General features: G+C 48.3%; 1 protein-coding gene and 1 long non-coding RNA gene across 5 annotated transcripts in view; one reads left to right on the plus strand and one right to left on the minus strand.

The window, feature by feature from the left end:
- Window positions 1–7,712, minus strand: part of LOC108444689 — a 15,186-nt gene extending 7,474 nt beyond the window's left edge. The window contains exons 1-4 of one of the 2 annotated variants that reach the window (XR_001859320.1): window positions 7,292–7,712; window positions 5,587–6,884; window positions 1,254–1,421; window positions 40–182 (exon numbers count right to left, since the gene is read on the minus strand). This is a non-coding gene — a long non-coding RNA (uncharacterized LOC108444689). Of the gene's footprint in view, window positions 1–39; window positions 183–1,253; window positions 1,422–5,586; window positions 6,885–7,291 lie in introns of those variants that run through there. The other variant, XR_001859321.1, reaches the window with a different exon arrangement.
- IQSEC3 (IQ motif and Sec7 domain 3) overlaps window positions 1–10,612 on the plus strand; it is a 33,144-nt gene extending 22,532 nt beyond the window's left edge. The window contains exons 6-13 of one of the 3 annotated variants that reach the window (XM_017726207.1): window positions 2,128–2,267; window positions 3,064–3,189; window positions 4,317–4,416; window positions 6,775–6,936; window positions 7,678–7,770; window positions 8,214–8,257; window positions 8,341–8,420; window positions 10,498–10,582. In XM_017726207.1, the coding sequence (XP_017581696.1) occupies window positions 2,128–2,267; window positions 3,064–3,189; window positions 4,317–4,416; window positions 6,775–6,936; window positions 7,678–7,770; window positions 8,214–8,257; window positions 8,341–8,415 (740 nt within the window). In that variant the 3' untranslated portion in view covers window positions 8,416–8,420; window positions 10,498–10,582. Of the gene's footprint in view, window positions 1–2,127; window positions 2,268–3,063; window positions 3,190–4,316; window positions 4,417–6,774; window positions 6,937–7,677; window positions 7,771–8,213; window positions 8,258–8,340; window positions 8,421–10,480 lie in introns of all 3 variants that reach the window. The other 2 variants (XM_008643976.2, XM_017726208.1) reach the window with 2 other exon arrangements.

Raw genomic sequence — 10,612 nt, forward strand, 5'->3', positions numbered from 1 at the left:
ATCTCTCTCCCAATGTGAGGGGTGAGGGTCCTGCCTTGATTTTTTTTTTTTTTCCGTCTTGCTGTTCCAAATTCTGCCTAGATGAAGGCAGGAAACACCTAGTGGAACCGCCTTTCTCCAGGTCTGCTGCTGCTTGCCTGTGCGCCAGACATGGAAGGCCCTTTGAGGTGCCTTCTAGGGTGCTGGGGAAGGGAAATTCTAATTAGCTTTGTTTTCTGCAGGAAGCTGTCCAGCCTTCTCAGAAACCAACCATTTTCCTTTGAGAGATGGCTTCATCTTTTAAAATATCTCATTGCTTGGAAACAGTCCATTGTATTACATTTTCCTGTTGTTCAGCTCCATCCTTCTTAGACCCTGCTGGATTGTGCTAAACAAGCCCTACTTGCTGCTTTGAATATATGAACACATTTTCCTTCTATTCAGGATAAATCTTCCCCTTCTTAATTGCCTGCAATTACTTGTAGTAACTGTAGGTGTGACAGAGTTCATGCATACATTACCTCTTTGCAATTTCTGATACATCAGTTCCCCAAATCAATTTTCTTCTATTTTCAAGGTCGGTCCTTTCCATCCCGGTAATAGGTTGTTAAAAGCACTTTTTCAGATGTGGTCACAACATACTCATATACAGAGCTACTGCCTCGTCCTTATTTTCAGATATAGTAATGCAGCTGAGTATGGTTTGGACTTTTTGACATCATGTCTAGACAAATTATTGTCTAATTTCCCAGCCATATTCACTCCTAGGTCATCCTAGGTCGGCCATTTTCCAAGTTTCTCTTACTGCACATCTGCAATTCAGATAAAGCTCCCTCAAAGTTTTCCCAGCGTAAATTCCTGTCTTTTTTGAAGATTTTGTACTTCTCTGGGTTCCTTTGACTTTTTTCTTTGTCCTGATTGCTGTACAGAAAGCGTCATCTCAGCCTCCCACACCTTCCACAGTTTGTCACCTACTTCAGACTGGTATAATGTGACACTGAGGCACTCTTTCATGTTAATTCCACGGATACTGAATGGGGCTGCTACCTGCCATCATCCCCTTTAGTACTACAATTGATAGCACTAACAAAAGAGGGGTTTTTTTTTATGTTAACTTATACTTAGAGTTGCCTTAAAATCTGTCAGTTCACACCACAATGAATTAAACCAGAATGAAGGTTACTCACCCCCAGTGTGCAACACACCACAACTCATAAGAGTGAGTGAGTGTCACCCCATCACAGACAAGGGGAGACAGCTCAATCCAGACTCACCTGCAGGCCAATGCCCAGGCCAGCAGCTTCAGCAGCCTGTGTTGGAAATGTTATTCAGGATACAGTTGCAAGGATGTGGGTAAGGGAGCCAGGACATCTCAATGCCTCTCCATTCCTCAGCAGTTCCCCACCTGCATCACTCAGGATAGGACATCTCAGACCAGGGAGCTGGAGGGAATGCAGAGAAAATTGGTATAAAATGACTGGAGGAATTCAGTTTGGAGGAAGGACTGGCAGCTTGGTTTGCAGTGTTTGGTTCAGGGAAGGGTGAAAGAAATATTTTGTGCCAGTCTCTGAAGGGTCAGGCAGCAAAATCTGGAGAATTATCTAAGGAGATGTAGAAGAGAAAAGGGGCAGGGTCAAGGCAGAGATATCACAGACAGAATTGCAGGAAAGTATTACTCCTAGGAGACAGCACAGAATGAAAATGGTGGCGATTACCAAGCAGACAAGGAGAGGTGATGCTTGCATTGGCAGGAAGAGCTGCTGAATCCCCTCACAGGCCATCTCCATATCTAGCACTTCTGATGATACAAAATCAATGCAGGGGTTGCTGAGTGGCCCAAGATATATGAATGTGAAATTGTGGCTATAAAACCTTAGGGAACACATGGAAATGAGCCACCATGCAGAGCAATGGAATAATGAATGATGAAATCAACTGCATTGGCCTTAGAGATGTCAGTCTCTCCTGCTGGTGCATTAGATGCATTAGAGAAAGAAAGGAGACAGCCTAAAGTGAAACACTGCTGTTCCCCTTCAGCCTTCCCAGCACTGCACAGTGCAGAGGCAGTAGTGACCTGCCAGGGACCACTGGTTCTTCCCTTTTCTTTTCTCTCTGACTGGCCTGCCCAACATTTTCTGTGTTTGGCAGGGGTGGACGATGGTGCTGACATCCCTCGGGAGCTGGTGGTGGGGATCTATGAGAGGATCCAGCAGAAAGAGCTAAAATCTAATGAGGACCACGTGACTTATGTCACCAAAGTGGAGAAGTCCATAGTTGGAATGAAAACGGTGAGCACCCATAACCCTGCTGGCACCCACTCAGCCCCTCTGTCCCCCACTTCCCTCCCTGCCCTCTTTTCTGTATTTTTCCTCTATGCCTTTCTTCTCTTACGTAATACTTTCCTTGCTTGCCTTTATAAATTTACTCCTTTTTCTCCAAACTCTTTATTCCCTGCTATCTCATTCTTTTCTAATTTTGAGGGATCTCCTTGGCCAGAGTTTACAGTATCTAGTGCAGTAATTGTTTGCCCAAGAATTTTACTGCAGGTCCTGCCTGCCAGTGCTCAACTGATAGCTCTGCAGTGTTTTAAACTTTCAGGCCTTTTAAGGGTGTAGGAAGTGAATGGCAAAGTGATAGAAAGCAATTTTATCCATCTGTCTCTAATGAGGTCCCTAAAAATTGCTGGGGTTAAGAGATCCCCAAATGCACAGCCAGCTTCTTTGGCAGTAATCAATCTGTAATGCAAAAACATACATACTGTGTACCCAAAATAAAGCAGAATGATTTCTCAGAGCCCAGGAAACCTGCAGATGAGCAGTGACCCAAGGATTGGGAGCCAGAGGTAGGTTGTGTGAGCAAGAAGGTTGCCTTTAGCCTGCCCTCTGATTTACCCGGATCACAAAGGCTTTCTCTGTTACTGCACCAGCAGGAGAATTGATGGTAAGGAGTGGTGGTGAGGAGGTGATTTGTGCGGGCAGAGAGGGTGGAATTGTGTCCCTGGGCAGGGTTGTGCAGTCTGAGGGTGGGGGAGACCCAGAGTGGCCCCTCCTTCAGCTGCTGCATGCCCTTGTGTGCTCTCTGCAGGTCCTGTCGGTGCCCCACCGCCGGCTGGTCTGCTGCAGCCGCCTGTACGAAGTGACTGATGTGAACAAAGTGCAGAAGCAGGCAGCTCACCAAAGGGAAGTTTTCCTCTTCAATGACCTGCTGGTGGTGAGTGTGCTTTGCAATTAGGCACTGCAGTAAAAACACCCACCCTAGTTTCTGTAAGGAAACCTAAAACCAGTCCTTAACATCCATTTCCCCCCTGTTCTAAGGACAGACTAGCTCCCAGTTCAACATTGTAAGACACTGCTCTGGATCCTTCACTGTTAAAAACCTACTGAATCTAAAACTCCAGTAACCCCTGAAAAAACAAACTGTCACATCCCACAGCCATCCAAGCAATGTCATTGCTCTCTCCCATGCCTTTGCCAGCAGGGAGGTTCATTTCATGAAAGGGAGGTTCATTTCTTTGTCTGTTTGTACTATAGTAGACAGAGCCCTCTCATGCACTTTAAATCTTTCCTGCCACACACCTTAAAATCACTGCCTTCTAACGTGGAAAAGGCTGTAGCAGACTAGGTAGCACTTACCAGACCCCCAAATGCGTAGAGTATTTTTGAAAGTGTCCTGCCCCAGTGATGGCATTAGGCAAGTAAAGGAGAGCAGAGTTACACTGAGGCTGGAAGGAGGCCAAACAAAATGAAAGTTCGCTGAATTTAATGGTAAAGTGAAACTCTGGTTTCTGCCTGCAGATGCAAGGCTAAACCCAAACCCTTTTGTAGAAGGAGAGGGTAAGAGAGTTTTACCCACCTATTCTTCTGCACCCATTTGTGCAGTCGTGAACCTGGGGAGAGGCTCTGCTCCTTGCAATCCCTCTACTCCATGGGAGAAACCAGATCCATAATATCTAGTGCTGAGGTGTGAGGGCAGCACAGCATTCACATCTGCTCTGGCTCTCAGCTCTAAGGTATTTATGACAGGCTTCCCTTTGCCTTTTGATCCGTTCCTTGGTGAAGAGAATTACTCTTTCAAAGTCAGAAATGTTGTAATCAAAAACCCAGCAGCTCTGGGAGAGAGCTGAGTGGGCCCAGGGCGATGCCTACAGGATTCCAAAAGTGTTGTTACAAGTGCAGCATTCCAGGCAGCTCTCTGGGCAAAGAGCAGGTCATTCACCAAACACTGCTCCCATGTACACTTAGCAGAGCTTGCAGAAAGCTTTTTTTTGCTTTGAGCAGTTTGCATCGTTCTTGCCCCACTGTTCTCCAGCACCAACAATGCTTCTCTCCCTCCAACAGATCCTCAAGCTTTGCCCGAAGAAGAAAAGCTCCTCAACGTACACATTTTGCAAGTCAGTCGGCCTGCTAGGGATGCAGTTCCATCTCTTTGAGAATGAGTGTAAGTCCAGTGCTCCTTGGCTGCCTGCAGGGGTTTGGCAGGGAGAAGGGGAAGGAGGGAGGGGGCTGTGGGAGTTTGCATTAGGAGAGATTCTACCACGGTTAAAAGTGCAGGAGAGAAAACTGAGGCTTGGTGCCAAGGAGATCACTCTTTAGGTACAGTGTGATGACAAGAAGCTCCTGGTACTTCTCCTAGGTCTGAGCACCTGCAGAAGGGCCTCACTGAAGGATCTGGCTTGTCATGGTTTCAGGAACAACGCCAGTGGTGAAGACTGGGGGAATCAATCCCAATATACATCCTACAGAGCTCTCAGAAGCCAACTCTAGGTGCAGAATCTTGTTGACAGAACTGCTGCTGCCAGCTTTAGCCCCTCTCCCCTCACGCCCAAAGTCACAACCCCCACCACTGCTGTCGGGGTCCCTCTCCCCGCCGCGGAGCCCCGGGCGGGGGGCGCTGAGGGCGGCACGGGGTTTCCCAGCCCCTGCTCAGCCCCGCTCCCATTGGCTGCTCTGTGCTCCCTGCGCGGGAAGGGCCTTCGGGCCGGGACGGCCTCAGCCCCTCGGCACAGCCCGGCCGAGCGGCTGCAGGGGAAATAAACATCTCCCTGAAACACCTGTCACGAAGCGGTCCATATATATTTCTTTTCCACGGCCTCCTTGTTTGGCACGCGTGTTACAGTAATCCCCACTGTAACACACTGCCTTTGATGCTGACAGAGGCTCAGGTGCTGCTGCCCCCTCCCCGCACAGTGCCATGCTGTGCTGAGAGCTTCCCAAGGCAGAGGCAGAGCCCTTGGATCAGCACCCACCAAAGCATGGCGGGAGGCCAGCCCTAGTCAGCCTGACCTTGATGGTCTGGGAATAGAGCCACGATGTGTCATGATTGGGGCTGGTTGTGCTGTGGAGGAGTTCCAGAAACAGGCAGGCTTCCTGCTGGCACTGGCAGAGGGGCAGCACAGCAGTCCCCGGCAAGCATGGCTGATGCCCCTGGGGCTTTGTGAGCACATGAAGAACATGCTGCAAGGCAGGCAAAATGTAGCAGCGCTGAGGCTGTAAAGTGTTTTCCTTCCCTCCTCTACTCCATTGGCAGCATGAGTCACTCCCCCAACACCCTCCTCTGCAGCACGAAGAGACTCCCACATCCCTGTGGGAACTATAGGGTCATTCATACCTGAGCATCCCCAGGAGCCACCATCAGAGCTGGAATCAGCTTTTAGGGGTAGCATGACTATCCTGAGAGTGCCCAAAGATCTTCTGGCAAAGGCACCCTGTTGTGTATCCCCTGCAGAGACAGTAAAGCAGATGTCCCAAAGAGCTTGTGATCTGAACAGAGGAGAGAGACACAGGGTGGGAAAAGGGCTTGGCACGCAAACAGGGGGAGCTGAGATCTGGCTGAAAATAACAGGTTAGGCCTTGGCTTGCTTGGGAAAGGATGATAAAGGAAGGCTGCCCACGGAAGGCAGGCAGATGCAGGAGCAATGGGGAAGAAGTGAAAGCATGAAAGGGGAAGGCAGAAATTAAATTTAGAGGAATGTGAAAGGAAAGGAAGAAAGGGATTGAAACCACCAGCCATAGAGCAAGTGTTAGAGGAAGTCCAGTCTAAAGTGTGGCAAGTTCTCTGCACTCTTGTGTTCTCCTGATTCTGTTGGCTGAATCTCCAATCACCACCTCCATGCACACAGCCTGATCTTTAAAATGTAAGGCCTTTTGCTGTTATATTTTCCTCTCTTGGCATGTCCTTTCCTTTACATTCCTGTGTGTTTTGCCTGTGGAGAGTACTAAGCAGAGACCTACAAACCCGCATCTTTCCCTTTAGTATTCTCTCTGCACAGTGCAATGAGCTCCCCACCCATGCTGGGCCAACACTCCTCCTGTGTTCTCTGCAGATGAAAGGAGAGGCTGGGGAGAACTCTTGACACTGTGGATGCAATGGCTGTTCTGGCTTTGGCTCCAGAAGACAACCTCTCCTGCTGCATCTCTCACAAGAGAAAAAGTGTTCTTGGCCTCATAAACACTGTTTACTCTTCCGCACATTGAGACAAGCTTTACAGTCCTGCCTCTGTGCTCAGGTTCCCAGGGCTGGTGTTGCACTAGCAGTAACTAAGAGCTAGAGTTCCCTGCTTTTGGCAGCACTGTGGTGCTGGTGACACTTGCCTTGCTGCTGCAGCTTGGTCCTTCTGCTCTCTTCAAGGGCTGCAGTGCTGCAGGCTCCCGCAGTTTGCAGTGTGACAAACTCTGGGTGTGCAGTTGCATTGAACTCATGCTGAAAACTCTCTGTCCTTCAGACGTACCGAAACAACCAACTACTCCATCAAGAATGCCTAGCACCTCTTTATTTTGTTGACACATCTTTTTTCAGATTACCCCCATGGCATTACACTGGTGACTCCAGTCTCAGGCTCAGAGAAGAAACAGGTACTTCACTTCTGTGCTCTGGGTGCTGAGGAAATGCAGAAGTTTGTGGAAGACCTGAAAGAGTCAATAGCAGAAGTGACAGAACTGGAACAAATACGAATTGAATGTAAGGGTCTCTCATAAATTCACACTCCAATGCCATCACACTGCATGTGACTACAAGGGAGAAAGGGTAAAGGAAAGGTTCTTCAGGAGCAGGGGCAAAGAGGATGAGCAACACAAGTTGCACAGGATTGTCCTGGGTTCACTGATAGGATGAAAAAGCTGTTGGGCTCTGTGGCCACTGGCCAGCAGGAGAAATGGAAGGACTTAACTACTTCTGATGCTTATGAAACATGGAGTGTGATACAGTGGCCTGGAATAGGGAAGCTTAGCCTGTCACACCCAGAAGATTCTTCTCTGCCCTATACCCCTTTGACTATGCAAATATGATCTGTAGATAGCTGGGATAGATCTGGTACCTTTAACAGGGTTGTCCTTCACTCCAGGAATGTCCAGAGGATGAGCAGTCTGTGTTAGAGAAGATGTCCATGTAGCCTTTGATGGCCTTTCCATGTACAAACCAATGAGCCAAAGTAGCTCAGCTCCAGTGGTCCCCATCAGTGAAGCACTAGCCAATCCTGTATAAATGTAGGTCATACGTAGAACGTTGTATGGCGATACCTTTCTCCACATGTCAAATCCTCTGCAGTTTCTGTTCTTCCTTGGCTGTTCCTCTCTCCCTTCTTGACACTCGTGATTTTCTTGCATTAATTCTCCTTGCTGACTTCCCATTTTGCCCCTTCAATATGCTGGTGACCTTCCCTCCATCCATCTCCTCAATTATTTCCATGTGTCTGTTTTGCAGGGGAACTGGAGAAACAGCAAGGCACAAAGACTCTCTCCTTAAGGACCAACGGAGCCCAGATGGAACTGCAGTCTAAGCAAGGCTCTCCAACAGGTAAGAGGGCGCCCAACACCCAGCTTCTCTTGGTCAAGCAGTGCTGCCTTTACAAATGTGTTCTCACTGATTCCTGTGAGAAAACCTGCAAAAAGAAGTGTTCAATTTCGTATCCTTTAGCCTTGGCCAAATAGAGGAAATATGAGAGCATATACATTTCTTCAAATACCCTAGAAAAACCCCTGAAGTCTCATTACCCAGTCTGTAGCTGTAACATCTGGTAAAGAGGTGTTACTGGTAGAGCATGGGTAACTTCTGAAGAACTTGGCCCACTTTTCTTCCCTGAACTGGTAAAACCTACCCCATTAAGCAGCTATCAGGTTGCAAGAGGGTCTGGATCGGCCTTGCACCTCTCCCTTTAACTCTCCAGTCCACAGTATGAGGTCCAGCTCTTGACTAGAGGGGCAGACCTCATGAGTGAGATCTTTTGTTTTGTTTCAAAGGCAAGAAGGATTTGGGGGAGAAGGTCTCGGACAGCACAGTGGAGGTAAGTAGAGTGCAGAGCAGCTGAGGTAAGTAACTCTCCCTCACTTCAGCTCTTCTCACATTCTCTGTTGTTTCTTTTCTCAGGTTTTAATCAATGCCTCCCCAGCCAGACTGACAATTTTACCAATTTCCAGAGATACAATTAAAAGTTACTGCTAGGACGGGTAATACAACTTTCAAATCCAAACTAAACTTCAAAGCATTTTCAATCCGTTTTTATAACTGTAACATCCTTCATGGACCAAGCTCCAAACGCTGTAGACTAACCCACCCCACTGCTTCTGGGGAGACTGAGAACCCCACTAAGGACTTCCCTGACATGCTAACTCCATGCAGCATCACATGCAAATTCCCCTCAGCCCAGCTTTCCTGCACAATCTCTGCAGCTCTGTCTCTCCATCCCCCTGAAGGGGATTAAGCATGGCCTTTGTACACCAGATTTCCTTAGAGCTTCACCTTCTTAGGTAGGGAGCTTGGCTGTCCTGTGTACATCTATCTTTGCAGGAATGTCTAGCATCCAGTGGGTTGCCTGTTTCTTCGTAGACACCCATATTCCCACTGCCTGTGAGGAAACAGGAAAATGCAATCTTCACACTGAAAATCTTATCTACTACTTCCTACTCTCTCTCTCTGTCTGGAATATCTCCATTCTTCTGAACTTGCCCTTTTCCAGGGTAGTTCTTTCCCCTCTTGTCAGCATGTATTTACTTGAAGAATTCAGATTGTCTGTGGAGAGTGGGTGCAGCTTCTTTTCCCTGGAGAGCACCCTATTTCCCTGCAGATGCCCCCTTCCTGGGAAAGGTGCCTCTGCCAGCCAGTTTCCTATTCCTGTTGGGAGAAGCGTTTCCTTGTGTAGAATGGCTTCCATGTATCCTAATATCATTGGCACTTCATGGCCCAGCAACCAGTTTTTCCTATGAGATGTTCCACCACCTAAATAAATATTGACACAATATTATATCCTGCTGTGCAGTGAGTCTGAGCAACCTCCATGCCTGGATAGGGACAGACAGCTCATCCTTGTTCCAGCATGGTGGGAGGCTTGGTCACTCCACAGCTCCTCCTTTCCAGTTGCTGGTGTTGCTGCAAACCCTGTCAGACCATCAGGGCAGCCCCACTGTCCCACCTGTGCCCCTGCCTGGCTGGAAGTGCCACGCCAACCTGTAAGCACTTGTTTCCTACCCAGGGCTTGTCACTTGACTGACATTCTGTTTTGAGCCAGCAACATAGCTCTGGTTTGGGGTCTCCATCAGCCCATGTCCTTGCCAGGAGGAACTATAACTTCATCCATCATTTGGGAAGCATTATTTCCCTGCTGCGCTTCCCCTGCTAGGAACCTCCAGTCCAGGCCAGCTCCTCCTTTTCAGACTGGTCTCAGTGAGCTCCCTTATTTGATTCCATTATCAGTACCTCACTGTGGAAACCCTGATGACCTCCTGCTTCCCTACCTGCTTTCAGCTGACCAAGTATTACTCTGCCAGCAGAGGAGCATTTCCATTTCTCTGAGATTATCTAATCTGCTGCCATTTCATCATGAATTTCTTTAATCATTGTATGGGCTAGATGGGCATTTTTTGTTTCTTTTATTTTTGTTTTTTTGAAAATCATTTCCTTTCACTGACAAACCATCAAATGGATCAGAGAGAGCTGCCTTTTGCTAGGCTATGTCAGGTTTCTGCTTTTTCCTTTGTAAAGAGATTAGCCAGTCACGTGGTGTACCTTCCTACTCAGAAAGGCAGGGAGCTGGGAAAGGCTTGAGTTTCTCTGTCGCTCTCTATCTCAGACTCAGCTGCTGTCATTTTGCTGAAACTACAGCCTCGATTACCTGAAACCTTGCGGTCTGGTCCCCCTCTCCTTTTTGCTGGTGGGAACAAAGGCATGACCTCGAGGTCTGTTCATTACCATGAGAATTCACAGACACCACCACTCCTAGAGTCGATTCGTGCTCCCTGTGCTGTTTGGATAATCAAAGTTGCACTGCATTTGGGAATGCCGGCTCTGCTGCCTTTGACGTGATGGAAAGGACGGGGCATTTAGGCTAGATGGGGACAATGGGGCAGTTGAGGGTGACTGTGCGGCCAGGGCCGTACCTATTTTGTTTTTTGAGGGAGGGAGGGTTGAATGCATGTAAGGTTGTCCGGTGGCTGGGGTTCAGGGCAGCCAGTAGCAGCAGATGGGAAAAGTCTTGTAACATTTAATGCTTCTTTGGCTGTTTCTAAACTAGGTGTCAATTCACAACAGGCTTCAAACGTACCAGCACAACTCTGCCCTGGGGCCCGAGAGTGGAATGCAGCCCAGCATGCGTCTTAACATGCCACGGGAGCGGCTGGAGACAGCACTGGTGCCCTCGCACCCC

This window comes from Corvus brachyrhynchos, unplaced genomic scaffold (assembly GCF_000691975.1).
Source record: "Corvus brachyrhynchos isolate BGI_N302 unplaced genomic scaffold, ASM69197v1 scaffold191, whole genome shotgun sequence".
Lineage (NCBI taxonomy): Eukaryota > Metazoa > Chordata > Aves > Passeriformes > Corvidae > Corvus > Corvus brachyrhynchos.